Consider the following 19324-nt stretch of genomic DNA (forward strand, 5'->3'; position numbering starts at 1 on the left):
ATTGCAATTTAAGTAGTGACATGTTTGTTTGAATAAACCTTTATAAAAATGACTTGGTGATTAGATTAATAAAACTCTGATTTGTTGTAAAGATGCTCTAACAATTTTTTTATGTACAGTACAGGCCAAAAGTTTGGAGACACCTCATTCAATGTGTTTTCTTTATTTTCATGACCATTTACATTGGTAGATTCTCACTGAAGGCATCAAAACTATGAATGAACACATGTGGAGTTATGTACTTAACAAAAAGTGGAGATCTGGCCTCCACAGTCACCGGACCTGAACCCAATCCAGATGGTTTGGGGTGAGCTGGATCGCAGAGTGAAGAAAAAGGGGCCAACAAGTGCTAAACACCTCTGGGAACTCCTTCAAGACTGTTGGAGAACCATTTCAGGCGACGACCTCTTGAAGCTCATCAAGAGAATGCCAAGAGTGCAAAGCAGTAATCAGAGCAAAGAAACTAGAATATAAAACATGTTTTCAGTTATTTCACCTTTTTGGCCTGTACTGTATATTTTAAACAGGTTTGATTGGTATGAACCAGAAGACCAAAAAGTCACAATCCCACTTACTACCATTGTGTCCCTGAGCAAGACACTTAACCCTGAGTGTCTCCAGGGGGGGGACTGTCCCTGTCACTACTGGATCGCGTGATTCCGCCCCGGTCCGGCAGGGGTCAGTAATGCGTCTCCGGGCTCCAGCGCTTTAAAGCTGCGAGGCGAAGGAGCGCGATGGAACAATCGGAAGGTGGGAAGTGTGCGTTGTGCAGGGCGCCTGTCGGCGTGAGCAGGACCGTTCGGCGTCTCGGTAGCCCGCGGTCGGAAGACACATGCGACTGGAACCGCCCGCCCAGGACTAGCCCGACTGTTTCTCTCGGCGAGGGAGCGCACGGCGGGACAAACGAAGGTAACGGGCGGCCTTTAAAGCGGGCGCGGAAACTCCCAACTTTCTGACGCTCGGTTAGCATTGGCCGCTAATAAAAGAGCGCCAGTGGCCCGGAGAAGAGCCCGCTCTGCGCCGCTCCGGCGAGGTATATGTTGGGCCGGAACATGACGCGCTGAGCGCCGCGTTTCGGTTTTAATAAGCGGCATATCGTGACCGAGACGCATTAGCTGTCCCTCAAGTTGACAGCTAGCGACGCTGACTTTAGGAATGGGAGACCTCATGAGTGCTTGTTTCCCCTCATGGAAAGGTTAAGTATAAGCACCACTACGCTGAGCTTTAGTGATGTTCGTGACGTTTGAAATGAACTTGCGCCGCGTTGTCTGGCGTGTCATGTTGATCAGGAACAGCACTTCCACCGGCTGGCCCTTCCGTTGAATTCTGGTTCATTAGGTGGTGGTGAAGAATGCTCTTCTCGGTGCTGAATACGCTCTGTAAGTTCTGCAAGTTTTGCTATCTGTGCCTTCGTTTGCAGGATGGATCCGGCCTTGATTCGAGAGCGGGAGCTCTTCAAAAAAAGAGCCCTCAGCACCCCTGCGGTTGAGAAGAGGTCCGCGCCAGCCGAATCTTCCTCTTCCAAGAAGAAGAAGTCCAAGCCAGACAAAGAAGGCGCGGCGGCATCCAAGCAGGGTCAGTGATTTCTTCCTTTGATCGCTGTGTAGTTGCAGATGACGTGGTTGCCATTCATTTGTGTGTGGTGTACCCACAAATGCTGGTGGCCTAGAGGGTAAGGAAACGGACCTGTGATCAGGAGGTTGCCGGTTCGAATCTAAACCTCTTAAAACCTTTAAGGGCCTTCATTTTCTTAAAGATTAAATAATGGGTGGGACACTCGCCTATGAAGCACTTATTATTGTGTGTCTCTGGAGGGGACTGTGCCTCTAACTACTGGTTTGTAAATGCCAAAAAATAGTTTGTACAAAATGACCCATAAACGTGCTCTTCAGTCATCTCTCATACACGCAGACGCACAGACACGTTTTTCTTTGTTTTTATTGTCAGTGATTTTCAGAGTGACATTTAAAGGCAAATGAAAGAAATCAGTCTTTCTTTTTTTATTTTTTTTTTTAAACACCATTTCACTTCATAACTGTTCACAATACAAATGGAGCTTAGTGAGTTTTTTTTTTTTTTGTTAAGCTTTAAGAAATCATGTGTTCGTCTGCTGGGCATTGTACATCAGTCCGTGAGACGAATGAAGGAGCCCCATAAAAGAGGATAAGGCCCTCCCAACCCACCATTCCTGACCCTTGATGTGACCGTGGTGCTCTGATCAAGAAACAAGACGTGTGACTCTTTGTTCACGCTCTCAATCACCGTACAGCCTCAGTCAATATGCCTGGCGCTTATTTTCTCCTCCGACTCCTCACTGCACCCCGGGCCTACGCCACTTCCGTTAGGCTGGTGCCGCTCACTCGCTCCATCACGCCGTGGAGGGTCCCACGCTCTTGCCGCTTGTCGCCGACCGTCTTCCCCTTGGCGAAGCAGCCACAGTCCAGCAGCTCGTAGAGGAAGGCCAGCACGGCGAGCGAGAGCACGGTGAGGATGAAGAGCAGCAGGATGACGAAGCAGGCCACGTTCCAGCCGTCATGGAACGGGTACACCTCCTGCACTTGCAGGGCCACGTTCTGGAGCTGTGCCTCGGATCGCCACGGCAACCCTGTCTCCGAAACATTCATCTCTGGTTTGAGGGAAGAAAAGAGACGAAACATCATGAGAACCAGCAGTAATACGCAGAGCAGAGCTTCTCTTTATCCTCTTGGCCTCAGCAGATGCTTGAACTTGATGTCCACGCCATGTGCGTGTCTCTTGATTGCCGCCGCGATGATGTTGATGTAGCAGTTGAAAGGCGCCCTGTGTGTAACTCGAACCCGAGGATAGCCAGGCCCCAACCAGGTCGGGTGCGTAATTCAATCCCCGTTTAATGGATGGCAGGATTGCTCCTCGGCCCCGTAGCCCGAGGAACTGCTTAACTGTACAAACATGTAATCATCAAAAACGACGCGATATCGCCGTGTCACCAAGAGAAACCTCTGGACTGAATCATCCAGGTTCAGACGTCAGAGGATCATATCGGCCAGTTCCATTACTGACCATGAGGGTGTTTTTTTTTTTTTTTTTTTTTTTTTTTTTTTTTTCTCCCTCTCTCCTCTTCTGGCATCTTTTCCTCTGAACGATTCTCAGTTTTGGCAGTCTGGCCACCTCAACCCCCACTGCCTACTGCTGTCCAAATATTTCATTATCTTATTGTCCCTGTGGCACCATCCACTTCCTGCACTCTTTCCCTCCCTCCTTCCTTCCTTCCCTCCCTCCCCCTCTCTCCTGTCCACATTTTGCCGTTCCAGACAGACGGATGAAGCACGTCCAGGGCAGCAGACCAGCCCTCGTTTTCAGGGCACACTCATTTATTCATGTTTGTGCCGCTCTGTGTGAAACCCACTCGTTCCCTCCCTGGCCTGAATAGAAGCCTTGAAAATGTGTATGCACAGCGAGCAAGCAAACACGGGTTCCCTCGGCCAGTGTGTACAGGATAAAAATGGATTAAATGCACGCAGCAGTTCCTACAGAATCGTTGTAATCGTTGCATGTTTTCCTATTTTTTGTGTGTGTGTGTGTGTGTGTGTGTGTGTGTGTGAGAGAGAGAGCGTGCCCTTAAAGAAGAGCACATTGGAAACATACCTGTGTGCCTGGAGCGGTGTGATGGGCTGAAACAGGCTGAGCTTTGGCGCGCTCGGTCTCTTTCGCCTCCTCTCTCACTCAGTCGCGCCTTGCTGCCCCGGACGGCTCGATGCTGCGCAGCGCAGGCTGTTTGGGGGATGACGTGCTCGTGCACCAAAGAGAGAGCCCAGCCTTCCTGGCTGATTTAGCATGAGCGACAGCGGGTCCCGCCCACGCCATGAATCATTCATGACTCAGGGCCCGAGGTCTGCTCTGATTGGCTGTTATCCAGCCGTGCCAGTTCTAGCCTGGGGCAAAGCTGAGGCTGCAGCGAAGGAAGTGATTTCTGTTTAGTCCAGACGCTGTATGGCCGCCTGCATTAAAGCACACCTATAGAACGATCATACCGTAGCCAAATTCAGTATGTCATTGACAATGTAGGGATATGAAGACCACATGGTAGATTTTTGGTTTGAATGCACAGCATCGGGTAACAGTGGTCTGTATCGTGCTAAACACATTTGCCTGCACAGCTTTCACGTAATTATATATCGTTAAAAATAGACATTTTATGCATCTCTAGTCAGTATTGGATAACACTCTTATTAATTTGTTCCCTTAATGAATCCAGACTGTCTCAGTCCTGAGTGCGTGAGTTTTTTTTTTATTTGTGTTTTGGGTTTTTTTTTTTTTTTTGTGGCACTTAGCATCATGTTAGCAGTCTGCCTGTTCATGCCTGTTCGAATATATCACTGATTCAGCATACAGATGGCTCCACATCACACATGAATCTTTTTGGCCCTTCTGCCCTTAGACTCGACCAATGGCTCCTTTAACTTGAAAGCCCTGTCTGGTAGCTCTGGCTACAAGTTTGGAGTTCTGGCCAAGATTGTGAACTACATGAAGGTAAGCAGCTATGGTATGACCGATTTAAACAAATCAGCTTTCTGTGATGGGCACTTTTTTTTTTTTTTTTTTTCTTTTGAGTCCTGTTTTAATAAACTTCATGAATAAAAATTGATTGCTTAATGTTCCCTTGGAAGCCGAATTTGAAGTAGTGTTTTTTTTCGCCCATTATTTCCCCGCTCCTAATCTTTCTTTTTGGAGTAAACATCTTGTTTTTCAGCAACTGCTAACCCTACTGGAGCTTCAAGTATATGTCTGTCACACCAAAGTGTGACTCATTCAGATTTGCATAATGTCTGCCATTTTGAATGAGTTTTTCAGCAAGCCCACACTAATCAAAATTGCAGAGGCAACATCCTTATTATAGAGCAATCAGGGGGCATAGTGATTGATTACAGCTATTCTGGGCCAGCACGCCCTCGCGGATACATGACCGTGCTTTTTACCAAACTTTCTTTTCTTGACTTGTGTGTGACTCTCAACAACTATTGCAATCTGAGCTGGTATGCCGCTGGTATATATTGCGGTATACAATTTGATCTGTAAATTTTACCATAATGAGCGTAGCAACGGCATTGCAGCAGGACGTTGTACATTAACTGTAAACACATTTCAGAGTAGTTGTGAACATAGAATAGTTATTGTGCAAATGAAGCACTATTACTAATTACCAAATCAACCTAATGTTTGTTGCCAGAAATCTGTTTTCACCTTGCCATGCAATTTTGGCACTTCGATTTTGTTAAAGTAAGCGCAGCCACATACCAGGGATCAAGGACTTCCATCATGGCTTTAAAGCTGCACTTCTCTCCACAGTTTGAAAAAGCCGCATGTCTTTGAATAGGAATACGGTGTATGAGCCATAATGCCTGGCTTATGGTTGATGTCTGCATAACACAACAAATGCTATAATTGCATTTATTGTATACATCTCCATTTTTCACCACCAGAAGAAAATGCATCTTTTTTTTTTTTTTTTTTTTTTTTTACACGAAAGACCCTGTGCAATCCAAAATGTTCTGTTCTATGGGAATGTTATCTATGGAAATGTCTGTAAAAATGTTTTCTCAGTTTATGTGTGACCTTAATGCAAGCTGTTTCTCTCTTGTTGCTCTCAGACAAGGCATCAGAGAGGCGACACGCACCACCTGACACTAGATGAGATTCTGGATGAGACCAAACTTCTGGATATTGGCATGAAACAGAAACAGTGGCTCATGAGTGAGGTGGGTGTTTCAGATCAACAGCGTTCCACAATGCTGAAGAAAATCAATTCAGCCAACAAATCTCTTCATTGCTGTGCAGAATTAACTGTGTAAATTCTCTAAAGCAATTTTGAATTTTTCATCTTACGGTGAAGGAAAATTATTTGATACCCTGCTGGTAAGTTATCATTTATGATCATTTCTTTGTTAATGGGCAATTTTGCTAAATGGGCAGGAAGGGTTCAAATAATTTTCCACCAATGTATGTACATTATATTGCCAAAAATATTGGGACACCTGTCCTTACACACACATTAACTTAATGACATCCCATTTTCAATGCAGGGCACTGATACACAGTCATAACGGAACAGGAGCACTTGGCACCATGCTATTGTCAGACAGGGCAGCACGATTTGTCACTCCAGAGAACTCTCCTAGGCTTGAATGGTGTTGCTCTTCCAATGAAATCCATCCATGAAACACTGGACACTGTTCTTTTGGAGTTTGTAGCTCTGTAGTTGTTGGTGACTATTGTTTTGTATGGCTCACCACTTTGTGGCCCAGTTGCTGCTGTTTCGAATGTTGCTAAGACCAGTCTTCATGCTGCTTTCCTAATATTTCCAACTTTCCGAATATCAAACAAACACTACATTGAAATGTAAAATAAGTAGGATGGAAATTTGATAACATACGATTTTGCTTACATCTCGCTCTTTTTCATTTTCATTCTGGCCCATGTTACTTTAATTATACGTGAGGATTTGATTCGACTTCTGGCGCAGTTCTCTCATCTGGGCGGGGGCTTCGGCTCATTGGCCAGCAGGTATTTAAGTGACTGCTACATTCCCCGGAACTAGTGATGTGAAGTTCGGCTCTTATGGCATCTGCAGCCTCATATTTTAGCCTTACTTGTCAAATATGAATGCTTTGTGTGTTGATAAATAATAATGGCCAAGTAAGGATATCAGGTGCTCTGAACAGAGCCGAACTTCCTGTCACATCACTGTCTGATGCGCGCTCAGCAGAAACAGCCATTTGCGATCAACTGCACGATTAACCATTTGTAAGTATTAATTCAATGCGCTGATTATGATGCAATCCTTATGTGATTGCTGCTCTGCATGCTCTAGAAGCCCACGTAACTCGCGGTGGTAGCATTCTGCGGAACAGAGCTGTCACTCAAATACCTGCTGGCCAATGAGGCAAAGCCCTGCCCACACGATACAACTGTGTATTAAGTCCAACAGAGTTCTCAGGCAAGTTAACGTAAGCGTAAACGAAAAAGTGGTATGTAAGCAAAAGCTTATGTTGTCAAAATTCCAACCTTTTATTTTACATTTTAATGTCCTACTTTTGTTTGATATTAGGACAGTTTTATTTGAAACTTTGGCAAATTTGATTCCATATATATTCTGGATCACTAAACAAACCCCACATGTACATTTAAGTATGCATGAACAGTAGTTGGAAGCTACTACAGTGTCTTATTTCAGATGAACCTAGGCTGGAATTTTTATTTATTTATTTTTTTGTATGATTAATCTGTAGCACCTAAATATTAATGTAATGTTTTGAAGCTGGAGATTGGAAAATTGTGTAAAACTTTAAAAGAATACTCTATTAACATATATACCTCTTCAAGTTGACCCAGAGTCTTGGTTTTAAAAGAGCCATTTCTCATTTTAATGAAAGGGTGAAAGTGTAAGCATCACTGGGAATTAGACATTTTCTAAGCAATTTAATAAGTGACTGGAGTGAATTTTGTCTTCCATGAAATTATCTTGTCACTTTAATGTGAGCTGACAAACCTTCATTCTTTTGAAGTGGGGGGAAGAATAGAAGGTGTCCGGGTCTCGTGCACAAACGCTCATTTGCTGCTCTTGTATTGTAAGGGGTTGTTTGGCAGCTGAGTGTTTTTTCCGCACTTGATGTTGTCCAACATGTCATGTTTAAGAAAGTAAAATAACTATCCTGCAGTGACTTGTCTCTTTCGACTTTGACAACTTTAGATCTTCGTCTGAGAAGCATGAAAATATGAAGACGCCTATAAGTTAGAATCAATCATATTTTTAGCTTCCCAGAGTAAAATGGTTCTCTATTGGATAAATGATTATGGAAAATAAATATAAATATGATCTAACCGGTGTTGTACCATTTGCGGTTTCAGGCACCAGCCACAGAGGGCGATAAAAGTGCTTTAGACAGTAGGTGTAGCTGATTCAACAACAGGGGGAGCTCTTGTCATGCTTATTTCAAAAATGTTCTCGCCTTCCTTACTCCATCTGGCAAGTTTTTTTTTTTGCGCATCACACACATATTCCAAACATGGATCTGTTGTGTTCTTTTCCTCACAGAGACCGTTCGTGAAGGGCCGAGTGACCAGTATTAAAGATTTTCAATTAAATAATATGATAACTTGATAAGTCTCGTTTTTTATTTAAATGTGAATGTTTTGTATGGACTAACTACTGTTTGTGTTGACAAGTTCACAATGGCGGCGTTGACCCCAGGTTTGCTCAGGTTTACTAAATCACTTCAGGCTAATCAGTATACAGAGGAGAGAAAGTCTGTGTGGTTGGAGCTCCAGTTCCCTTGTGGATCATGTAGACTGTAGCATTCACTGTTATGGACATTCAAAACCAAAGACTGTCCATACATCAGTATTATTGAGCATCTGTTTGCTTCTTTTGTCTCCACATAAGCTCATATGACTTATTATTGTTTTATTCAGGCTCTGGCCAATAACCCAAAAATCGAGGTGCGGGATGGGAAGTATGCATTTAAGCCAAAGTACAATCTGAAGGATAAGAAGGCTCTGCTGCGGCTGCTGGACAAACATGACCAGCTGGGGCTTGGAGGGGTTCTGCTTGATGATGTGGAGGAAGGACTGCCCAACGCAGCCAAAGCGATCAAAGTACAAACACAATTTCATTTCTCTTTTCTGTGTAGCTGCACCATTCTCCGTGTTGCTGATCTATTCAAAATGCACAATACTTATATCAAATTCCACCTTTTTTTTTGTTTGTTTCCCTCCTTTTGCTAGTAGATATAATAAAAAAACATCTGGCTCAGAATGGCAGTTCAGTGTAGAACTCTTCATTTCATTTTAAATCATAATTATTCTCCTGCTGAACGTTAACTGATTGTTTCAAGAAATAATTATGAATACTTCTTGTTAATCGTCGCTTTGTATCACAAAACCCTTTTATTCCTATCTGACCTGAGGTCTTCATTTGCAGGCTTTAGGAGATCAGATCATCTTTGTTACCAGGCCAGACAAGAAAAAGATTCTTTTCTACAATGACAAGCACTGCCAGTTTATTGTGGATGAAGGTACGTGCTGTTGGTCGGGAGATCAGGACATGTCCTGTCAGTGAAGAGAAAGGGTGATGATCTTTCTGCCATTCTCTCAGAGTTCCAGAAGTTGTGGCGCAGTATCCCAGTTGATTCCATGGATGAAGAAAAGATTGAGGAGTACTTGAAGAAACAGGGTATCTCATCTATGCAGGAAACCGGCCCCAAGAAAATGGTACGTTTGCAGGAATAAGTGTTTAAAAATATTGCTCCCCCCCCCCCCAACAGGGCACCATCAGAGATCTTCAATCTTTTTTTTTTTTTTTTTTTTAAGGTGGCCTATACTTTATTTTCCCTGATTTACCTCTCTCTAACATTGACAGGCACCAGTCCAGAAGAGGAAGAAACCAGGCAGCCAAAAGGGGCGCAGGTTCAAGACCCACAACCACCACATGGCCGGAGTTCTGGAAGACTACTCGGACGGAGTCCCCGCCAAGAAGTGACTTCATACATACGGATGAAAACAACTGGGGCTCTGTTGCCACCTTACAGTGGACCGTGTCTAGAAGTTTCTGCAGGATCATTGCAGTTTGGCCAAAAGGGTAAAGCCAGTAGACTGCCATTCCTGTTATATATTGTAGCGCAGAGCTAGATGATGATACGGATGTTAACTTCTGTAAATATTTCCTTTATTGTTTTACGTTTGATTTCTTTGCGGCAACATTCGGCAGATAATGACTGACCTTGTCTTTTTAATAATAGTGATTAAATGCCCAAGACTGATTATTTGTGTTCTGAACATCCGTTCATGGACTCTTCGCATGAACACTGGTTTTCTTGAATGGAATTCACTTCATAAGCCCTTTATAGCCCAGACATAATGTCTCAGATTCTTGTCTCAGTTTCTGGTTCGAAAAGAAGTCCTAATCTTTGATGCTCACATGGCCTCAGGGACCTGTCACCATGCTGGTACCCTCAGCTGTCTACGTGGGACTAAGGGCCGTTGTGGGGCTCAACTCAACGCTGGAGACAAAGCGAAGGAAGCTTAGTGAACCTTGGGTGACGAGCGCACAGCAGCAATCCTTTGATTGTAACCCATGGTGTCAATTTAATTGTTCTGTTTCTTACACACACACACACACACACACACACTTCATGTAGATCAAATGACATTGCAAGAATTCTTTATTCACGCTAGTATATGGTTTTACATTAGAACAGAGCAAACATTTCTGCAGAATAATTAGCATACAGAGTTTCCTTTTTTAGGATTAATGGGTTCCTTGACAAACGCAAGTGTAAGAAATCACTTTTATCTCTTTCCCTGTCTTCGTTACAAATACGTTATTGAGATTAGACGTGTACCACTTCTTTTGATTCTGGAGTTGGGCTTGAAAAGTTGAAGTTGAGTTTGGTGGCTTGAGTTCAGCCTTTGTGGCTGAACTTGATTCCGATTGAATGCCGAGACTTCATCTTCTCTGAGGAGTCGAGTCATTTTCCTAAAATACACTTTAGAGGTACTATTTTAGGATTCGAAACTCTCTACGGACATGAGATTAAACACTCAAAGAAAAAAAAAAAAAAAAGCTTCAAGCATCAAACCTTTCCTAAAGCCACCTGACACACCAGACACGTGACCTAGTTTAATCCTTTAATGTACTTGTGCATGATCACACTAATAATTACTGACATACCCCGGCAAAGGCTATTTAAAAATGGATGTTCACTATACATTTTTTTCCAATGCCTGAAGTAAAAAAAATTTCTAGTATAGCTTTGCAACGTCTCAAATATGATCTCAATTTTACACACAGATGACACGTCAACAATTAATGTAATTTTAAGGTTAAGAAAGCAACATTTTTATACATTTAATTAAAAAAAGAAAGGTCTAGGCAGTACAAAAACAGGACAGGTGTTCTGGGGAGAGCCGTCTGATGTTCAGGAGGTGTGTTGTCTTTTACGTGTCCATGGAGATTGTGAGTGGCCGCAGTCATGTGACATTACCATGGCAACTGAGCTTGGGCCCCACGTCCTCAGATCAGCATGGTAAGCCTCCACAAAACGGTGAGCGGCACATTCTGCAAAATATTCAGTGCTTTTGGTAATTACCCAAGTCGTGTCACGAAAGAGAGACGTTTCTTTCAGCAATACTTTAATCACACGTTTCGATTGTTTAAAAATGTAATATTGACCCTGTGCAGAATACCGTAGCAAGATGTGAGTGGAGCGACTCACCCATGGCCACGGAACATTCCACTTGATCAGGAAATCTCCCATTTTCAATTTTAAAACTGTCAGCGGGAACTGCACTCACTGCCTGCACAGAGACAATCATCATGATCAAGCAAGGCGCTTAACCTTTACATGTGTCAATAGAACAGATTATAAAATGTTTACTTGCATGAAGTGCTCCTACCTTACATGACCATTTCTTCACACTTTTATTCAAGCAATATTAATAATTCAATATCCTGACATTCTCATTTCTATTTTGATTACACTACAATTTTGCTTTTTGCCTCAACGGTGTGCACATAGTTCCAATCATGTTTCATCACAATCCTGAACAAATGCACTGACTAATGTAGTAAAAAGCATAATTAAATATGGTACTGTGAAGTTAATTGTTAATTAATTGCACATTGATATTGTTTGTTGCTTTTAAATAGGTGTTATTGGTCCCCTTATACTGTATCTGACGTCTCTTTCTGAAATTCAGCTGTGGTGCAGAATTACAGCCACTTATATCCAGCCTAAGGATGCGACATGTCGGTGTCTGTAGCTTTAAATGCTAATGAGAAGGAGAGGGGCCAATAGAAGTAAGCGGGCATTCAGGGGAAAAGATGACTTTGCATGCATGCAATACCTTGCATGTTTTCAAGCCATGATGGTTGGTGGAGCTACTTTTTTAGGGGAGGGGTGGGAACCTTTCCCCTTATGACTACATAAGGGGTGAGATTCCAGATATGACCGTCTGAGCTGCCCCTCTCTGAACGGTGAAGCAGAATGGCCAAAGCACGCTTTACACCTATCGCCATTTGTAGCCACTGCACGACCATAGACAGGCCAGGGGAACTAGTATTAATGTTAAATAATCTCACAAGATGAAATGTTCATAATAGAGGACCTTTAAAGGGAATATATGATCTAGGGTTAACTGGCTGTGTTATGACAAATCTAAGTGATGTTGTCTCAGGTGTGGTTACAATACCATAGCAAATCTTATAAATAATAAAAGTTTATCTTGTCACAAAGGATAAGTATTTAGAATAAAGCTATGCACAGCATCACATATAATTGTAACTTTCACAGTGAAATCCTCTGGGCTCAAATATTTCTGCCATGTTGAGCATGGGGCCATGAGCTGTCTTTTCAGCTGATCTAAAGTAATTGCTCAGAACTGTCCATGTCATCAGGGTGCTAGTAGCCTTTGTGGGTAAGATATTTGCCTATGAACCAGAAGAGTCCCAGGTTCAAACCCAACTTATTACCATTGTGTCCCTGAACAAGACACTTAACCCTCTAGGTTAAGTTGCTCCAAGGGGGACTGTCCCTGCCACTACTGATCGCTCTGGATAAGGGCGTGTGATACATGCCATAAATGTAAATGCTCACAATAAGTGTCACAGACATTATATGTACAAATTGCTTTACTTTTTAACTGGGCAAATTCCAGTTGTGAATTATCGTACAGAGCGGGGCAGTGGTGGCCTAGCGGTTAAGGAAGCGGCCCTGTAATCAGTAGGTTGCCGGTTTGATTCCCGATCTGCCAAGGTGCCACTGAGGTGCCACTGAGCAAAGCACTGTCCCCACACACTGCTCCCCGGGCGCCTGTCATGGCTGTCCACTGCTCACTCAGGGTGATGGGTTAAATGCAGAGGACAAATTTCACTGTGTGCATCGTGTGCTGTGCTGCTGTGTATCACATGTGACGATCACTTTACTTTAGGTTTAGGAAGAGCACAAGGGTACGTGATACGGGACACTAGAGAAGTGTAGTTCTCATTGCAAAATCTGCAGTAGCCTTTGGTCACACCAATTAACTGCTCTCCCTCAGGTCTTCTTGCCCTGGTGATCTGCAACAGGCCCTTTTCACACCAGCTATCACACATATGCAGATATGGGAGTTAAAATTTTGTCTGCATATTCAAACTGAAGCCTGGGAGTGGTAGTAGCCTAGTGGGTAAGCCATTTGTGTATGAACCAGAAGGACCACAAGTCACAGGTTCAAACCCCACTTAGTACCAGCAAGACACATCAACCATGTAATACTCTTGGTTTATTTGGCTTATGATGCACCAGAAATAATAAGAAAGTGATAAATAAAATATGTAAATTCTGAAATATCAGAGAACAATCTGAACAAATCCCTCTCCAGGGTATTTTAGACGGTTTTGTCGGCTCGCAAGTCACAGGAAATTCAGGAGGGCATACTGCCATCTGTATGTGTACAAATGTGTGCCGTGTGCCTACCCTGCTCTCAGCAGAACTGCCTAGTCTTCCAACCTTGGTGGGAATCCACAGGAGGGAGCCAACGGATCTGTGCTCACACACACACACACACAAACAGATGAGCACACATTAGGACCAAGAGCATTGTGCCCCCGGGAACATAGCAAATATGCTTGTCGTTGTGTTGTCTGTAGTGGGAGGGAGGCAGATGAATGCAAGAAACCCGTGTACGTGTGTGCTGCAGTAAATATAATTTGGCACAAGGTTAGGCTTATAAAAGTCTCAGTACATAGTAGATACGGCTTTTACATGCTGTGCATATACACAATCTGCCTGCAAAATAAAATCTTTGTGTCTCAGTTTTGCATATATATATATGTGTGTGTGTGTGTGTGAAATACCTGTGTGTGTAGTGTTGATGGGTAGCTGAACGCTGGCAGAGCTGGGCCGAGATCAGGAGGGTAGAGGGAGTATGGAGCCCAGGCCTCAGGAGCTGCTGTGTAGAGAGCAGGAACTGACACCTCATCTGAGAAAAGGCCGAAAGAATGAGAGACAAAGCAGAAAATAGAGGAGAGGAGAGGAGAAATTGAGGCCTCGAGCACTGGAGCCCCAAAAGTTCCAAAAGCTTGCAGCAACATGGATTAAAGACATTTTAACACTTTGTTATGCCAGTTGAAAAAAAATTTAAGACCAGCATTACAAAAAAATTAAATAAATTGCCAAGTCTTTGTCTTTAAATGGACCAACTGGAGTGGAGTGATAACCTGCAGGGCTGATTTTGCAGAATCGACCCCCCTAGTTTACTGTGCCTCAAACACATTCCCCACGCTGCCCAATCTTTTCTCAAAAGACAATTCCTCTTTAAATTTCCCATATTATCAATGTGAGTAACGTCTACCTAGTTAAAAGTGAGTTTATTTTTACATTTTATTTCTAATTGCAATGACAGACAAAAGCATGAATAAACCTCCCGTGTCTTCATAGATTTTGAATTTTTTTTTAAACACAAACGAAGCTCCCCCTAGTCAGCAGCGCGCCTGAAAGCTCAGAGAACTTCATACGTCTGTCAGTCATGCGTCAGCTCAAAACTAAAGGCAAACGTAAAGTCAGTAGCCGGCCTCGTGGGAAAACAGCGCGCCAAATCGCAGCTGTGCAGTCGCGCGGCCATCAAAGACGTGCGTTCGTGTAAATAAATGATGCAGTGCTGCCCAGTTTATAACATTCTTCTCGCAAGAAACCATTTCTCCACTAAGGAAATGTGGCGACGCAAATGCTTCCGTACGAGCGGGAAGGCTGTTAAGAGGAATATTGACATACTAAACATACACCAATGGGCAGGTTTATTTTGTAGTCGACTGCAATGGCCATTTGACGGAGAACTCGATTGTCTGAAGGCCAGTGCGATTTCATTCCGTTTTTATTTCCTTTTACGCAAGCGCCGGGGCTGGAACCTGCTGACAGAGTGCATGCTGTTGTTTTTCTGTGCACATCAAAAATCATCTCGTCTCACTGCGGTCATACTGAGACGTTTCTTGTTCCCAGAGCAAGCAGGAATAGTGACACCACCACCGGTATTACAGAACAGTAAAACAAATTATCCCCAAGACTTCTGTCTATTTATGAGTTATGAGCATTCATAACTGTCTGAGGCCATTTAATCTGGCTTCAATATTAAAGCTCCAGGAGGTGGCTGAAATTTTTTTTTTCTCGGTGGAACAACTATTCGTATTGGGGGCACGTTGTTAATTAAAGTATTTCGTCAAGAGCCTCTTATGGTTTATCGTTTTAATAAAATGCACGTAATAACCATATATGTAGATGGGGCACCCTGTGTGCAGGTACTGGTAATGCTGGGCACTCACAGGCGTCCCTGGTGATGAGCTGCAGGCCCGGGCTGTGATGGGGGAGCGGTGGGTTGGGGGTGCCCACCAGCTTACTCTTGGCCACCTTGGTGTTGGTTTTGGCGAATTCGAGTCTCAGAGTCTGGGGAATCTCTGGGTCAAAGCGGACACCCTGTTCGGAAATACACACACACACACACACACACACACACACACACACACCACAGTACATCAAACTGAATGGAGTTTTAACATTTCACATTTGAAGGACCTGATTTCTTGGTGCTGTCCACCAGACACCAGGGGGGCTTCGCTAAATAACAAATATGGCAGTATGGCAGGCGGGGGTCCAATCTTTTCCTCAAAGGGGCATGCAGGTTTTTTGGGAACCTTCAGCAAACCAGCTCCCAATGAATGGGTCAGAATGAACATGCCTGCTTTATAAAATGCAATGATCCGAAGTAGCCGAAATGGCTCAGCTGGGAGAGCGTTAGCCTGTAGAGCTAAAGGTCCCTGGTTCAATCCCTGGTTTCGGCAAAGCTTGTTGGACTGCGTACATGCAAATTTGAGTGGGGGCAGTGTTGGCCTAGCGGTTAAGGAAGCGGCCCCGTAATCAGAAGGTTGTCGGTTCGAATCCTGATCTGCCAAGGTGCCACTGAGGTGCCACTGAGCAAAGCACCGTCCCCACACACTGCTCCTCGGGCGCCTGTCATGGCTGCCCACTGCTCACTCAGGGTGATGGGTTAAATGCAGAGGACAAATTTCACTGCGTGCACCGTGTGCTGTGCTGCTGTGTATCACATGTGACAATCACTTCACTTTTTTGTTTTTTTGTTTTCCGCTTTTCTCTGGAAGATAAACACCAATTATGGGTGTGAGTATACATTAGAGTGAATACGCAGCCTCTTAAAATGGAGGACGGGTGTAAAAAAAATTGCCCACTGACTACCTGACTGCCTGCATCTTGCACCAGCTCAGGAACAATGCGGCATTGTCACACAAACAACTCCGAGCGCCAGATCGAGCGTGTTTAAAAGTAGGCTATTTTTCTACCCCCCTCCGCTCTCCAGAGGCGCGTCTCGCTTTCCTAAGCGGTGCCACTCAGGTCCTTTCTTCTCACTACAAATCTGAAACACGGCGAGAGATCAAAGCACGCGTCACTCCAGCCGGCCGCGCGGAAGAGAGAGCGGCGGCAGGTAAGGCGCCCGCCGCCGTCGGGGGCTGGAGGTGGGAGGGTGGGTGAGGACCGGGTCAGGGAAGGCTGGAACTCCAACTCACGTTCAGAGCGTTCTTTGCTGCCTCGGCCTCTGATCTGCTGTCGAAACTGACAAAACCTACAGGCTGGGAAACCGAGAGAGAGAGAGAGAGAGAGAGAGAGTTGGGAGGGGCCGGCGGAGACAAAGGTAAAGGGAGATGGAGATGGTGCTGCATGGAGTATGTTAATGATTTGCAGCCAGGCAGAATTTGAGGAGTTTGCTGTGAGTGTGTGTCTGGATATAGACTAATTGTGGTCTGAATGAAAAGCTATGCAGAAAGGGCCATCTCTGTGTGGAAGTTTGGAAAACCTCCAGTTTCTGGTGAGTTTGCGTCACACCAGCACACCTACCTGCTTAGACGTCAGTTTGATTAATGAGCCTTCATAACCCTTGAAGAAAACAAAGCAACAAAAAATACACACAAATGAATTCATAAAATTGGCTATAATACTGATTTAAAGTCATAATAAGGATTTATGAAAAAAAAACAACCTTTTTGTAATTGTCAGTCTTAGAGAACCAAAGTCCCTGTTCCTCAAATGAATTATGCTGAACTGGACGTTTGTCCTCCCACGTGCATTGTGCGTGTATGAATGTGCATTTTCCCCAAACAATTCCCCGTGCCCCGTGACCCGAGAAGTTAGAATTTGACAGTAATGGACGAATGGTTCACCAATTAACACACCGTGACACCGAAGCGCACAAACTCTCAGGCTGTCGACGCGAGCGCCAAGGCCAGCACCTGCCCGTCACCGAATTCGGTGACCCTGCGGCTTACTCGGCGTATAGTGAGCTATACGGCCCCTTACCTTGAACGGTCTGAAGAGGAGGTAAAGCTCCCGTGGTTTAATGTCGAGGGGAAGCCCGCTGACGAATAAGGTTCTTACCTGCATAAAGGACATATTAAACTCCGTTACCTTCAGACTAGTTCAACCAAACATTACAATTAAACGGTCACCAATATAGTAGTGGGGTGCAGTGGTGGGTCACATGTACTGCACTTTTCTTTTCTTTTTTATGAAAACAGACACAGACCACAGGTTAAAGGTCACTGACCACAAGCTATAATAAAATCACAACGAAGAACGACGAGATTTTAGTAAAACGATATGCAAAACCTAAGTTGTTTTATTTGGTTTGGTGAGAAGCGAGTAAAGAATACAAAAAAAAAGAGAATTAGATACTCTGTGGAAGATACATCGCCGTATTTTGCAAATGTTGCATAAAAATAAGGGATCATAGTCGAACCGCCGGTACTTTGCAGACTGTCCCTTACGTCGTGCAGCAGTGGTAGACGCGCTTTATCGCTTCTTTTCTAGAAACGACATCGATTAATAAGCGACTTCGGCGTCCCTTTTGTCTTCGCGACCGAGAGTAAGAAAACTTTCACTATTTCTGCGCACGTACCTCCTCGTCGCTGCCCGGGAAGTCGCTGCTGTCGTTGTCCTTTTCCAGGGACATGCTGGCGTCCCGTCCTGCGGGGGTCGGGTGGGAGACGCAGGTACGCGGCGGGAGGAGCTCAACTTGAAGTCGTCATGATTCAGATGCCCGTAGAACTTCAGAAGTAAAAGAATAATAATACCAGTAGTAAAAAAGGAAGAGAAAGCGGCGCAGAAGTCTGGCGTCGAGGAGAAGTATGTCCCTCCTGTTATCTGACTGATCGCATCTTCACGTCTGGCAGCTTGTCTGTCCGGCAGCTCCAGTGCGCTTCCACTGGGGACTCGGAGGAGGCAGGGAGGGGCGGAGATGGCCTGATGTCACCAGCTGAGCCTGGACATGGGGACCCTGGACGGTGGTGGGGTTTTATTTCGGGGTGACCATCAACAGCCAGAGATCAGTCCATTTGCTGACCACCACACCACCATGGCTGCTGAGCTCGTATTTAAGCTGGAGAACCTCTCTCAGAGTCAGATTGGTTTATGTTTATGGACATAATCATAACAGGGCCGCATAACAGGGCGTTTCTGCCGGTGGACGGTTCCGCGCCGGCATTCGGTCGAACGGGGTGAACACGCTTGGCAACACCCTGACTTATCAGACGCACAGATTAGATGCCCCCCCCCATCACAAACATAGCTTGCATGTGAGCTGGACAAATCCCCCGGAGCGTAACTGACCCAAGCCCTTCCTCCCACCGTCCCTCTCGCTGTCCTCTCCGGAGACAGGGAGTGTGAGGAGAGGAGAGGTCACAGCTGCTTCTGACAGTGAGCCATTCTGGTTTGTGTGTGCGTGTGTGTGTGTGTGTGTGTGTGTGTATGTACCCATGTCCAGACCCAGAGAGGATTTCCTATAAACACTGAGCTTGTTCGCACACATCCACCAGTTATCTCCCGCTACCGCGCCTGCTAACACAGCAACGCTCCAGAGACCCTTAAAATAGCAGAAAGCCTCCACTGGAAAGTGCTGGAAAGGCACGGATCTTCCGGTTGTTTCCACCACGGGATTGGTTTTTCAAAGAGAACAGGCCATAACGTTCTATAACCACCTCAGTCACGAAAAAAAGGTGCTTCAAGTACGTCTCCGGAACTTTTTACCATGTCAACCAATTACAAAATGTCTTTTTTGCATAGGCCGTCCGTATGGAAACGAGAGGTTAGAAGAAGGGAAAACGGGATGGGCTTTCTGTCTCGACACCGTGCATGTCTGTAGGATGAGATTAAGACATGAGACGAAGGAATCGGGAAGGTATTTAGCGGTGGAGCCTCCAGCGTTCCCCACCCTCGCGCGCCTGACACCATCACGTCTAGCCATTTTCGCAGGC

At 44.7% G+C, this 19324-nt stretch overlaps 3 protein-coding genes and 1 non-coding gene across 4 annotated transcripts; 2 read left to right on the forward strand and 2 right to left on the reverse strand.

Annotated features, from left to right (window-relative positions):
- Positions 1-647: 647 nt before the first annotated feature.
- Positions 648-9795, forward strand: gtf2e2 (general transcription factor IIE, polypeptide 2, beta). Its single transcript, XM_028976852.1, has 8 exons — positions 648-909; positions 1421-1575; positions 4418-4509; positions 5628-5735; positions 8449-8631; positions 8957-9050; positions 9131-9246; positions 9395-9795. Exons 2-8 carry the CDS (start codon positions 1422-1424, stop codon positions 9512-9514), a joined length of 867 nt encoding a protein of 288 aa, XP_028832685.1. The 5' UTR covers positions 648-909; position 1421; the 3' UTR covers positions 9515-9795.
- smim18 (small integral membrane protein 18) lies at positions 1921-3809 on the reverse strand. Its single transcript, XM_028976854.1, has 2 exons — positions 3625-3809; positions 1921-2626 (listed from the first exon to the last, which is right to left on the reverse strand). The coding sequence occupies exon 2, from the start codon at positions 2622-2624 to the stop codon at positions 2328-2330; it is 297 nt and encodes a 98-aa protein (XP_028832687.1). The 5' UTR covers positions 2625-2626; positions 3625-3809; the 3' UTR covers positions 1921-2327.
- Positions 9796-10178: 383 nt separating the features above from the next.
- Positions 10179-18542, reverse strand: LOC114788358 (RNA-binding protein with multiple splicing-like). Its single transcript, XM_028976853.1, has 9 exons — positions 17971-18542; positions 17373-17450; positions 16914-16952; positions 16586-16648; positions 15329-15479; positions 13868-13992; positions 13488-13554; positions 11250-11331; positions 10179-11092 (listed from the first exon to the last, which is right to left on the reverse strand). The coding sequence occupies exons 1-7, from the start codon at positions 18022-18024 to the stop codon at positions 13495-13497; spliced, it is 570 nt and encodes a 189-aa protein (XP_028832686.1). The 5' UTR covers positions 18025-18542; the 3' UTR covers positions 10179-11092; positions 11250-11331; positions 13488-13494.
- Positions 15772-15844, forward strand: trnay-gua (transfer RNA tyrosine (anticodon GUA)). The gene has a single exon. It is a non-coding gene; the product is annotated as a tRNA-Tyr (tRNA).
- Positions 18543-19324: the final 782 nt, after the last annotated feature.

The sequence above is a fragment of the Denticeps clupeoides genome, chromosome 4, assembly GCF_900700375.1.
Source record: "Denticeps clupeoides chromosome 4, fDenClu1.1, whole genome shotgun sequence".
In the NCBI taxonomy this organism is placed as follows: domain Eukaryota; kingdom Metazoa; phylum Chordata; class Actinopteri; order Clupeiformes; family Denticipitidae; genus Denticeps; species Denticeps clupeoides.

What these genes read in the sequence shown, in the direction of transcription:
- gtf2e2 (XM_028976852.1), top strand. Translation starts at nt 1,422, where the DNA reads ATGGATCCGGCCTTGATTCGAGAGCGGGAGCTCTTCAAAAAAAGAGCC. An exon ending in ACGCAGCCAAAGCGATCAAA is followed by an intron (nt 8,632 to 8,956) that starts GTACAAACACAA and finishes CTTCATTTGCAG; the next exon opens with GCTTTAGGAGATCAGATCAT. An exon ending in AAACCGGCCCCAAGAAAATG is followed by an intron (nt 9,247 to 9,394) that starts GTACGTTTGCAG and finishes TAACATTGACAG; the next exon opens with GCACCAGTCCAGAAGAGGAA.
- LOC114788358 (XM_028976853.1), bottom strand. Translation starts at nt 18,024, where the DNA reads ATGTCCCTGGAAAAGGACAACGACAGCAGCGACTTCCCGGGCAGCGAC. An exon ending in CAGCAAAGAACGCTCTGAAC is followed by an intron (nt 15,480 to 16,585) that starts GTGAGTTGGAGT and finishes ATTTCCGAACAG; the next exon opens with GGTGTCCGCTTTGACCCAGA. An exon ending in CATCAACACTACACACACAG is followed by an intron (nt 13,555 to 13,867) that starts GTATTTCACACA and finishes GTGTGAGCACAG; the next exon opens with ATCCGTTGGCTCCCTCCTGT.
- smim18 (XM_028976854.1), bottom strand. Translation starts at nt 2,624, where the DNA reads ATGAATGTTTCGGAGACAGGGTTGCCGTGGCGATCCGAGGCACAGCTC.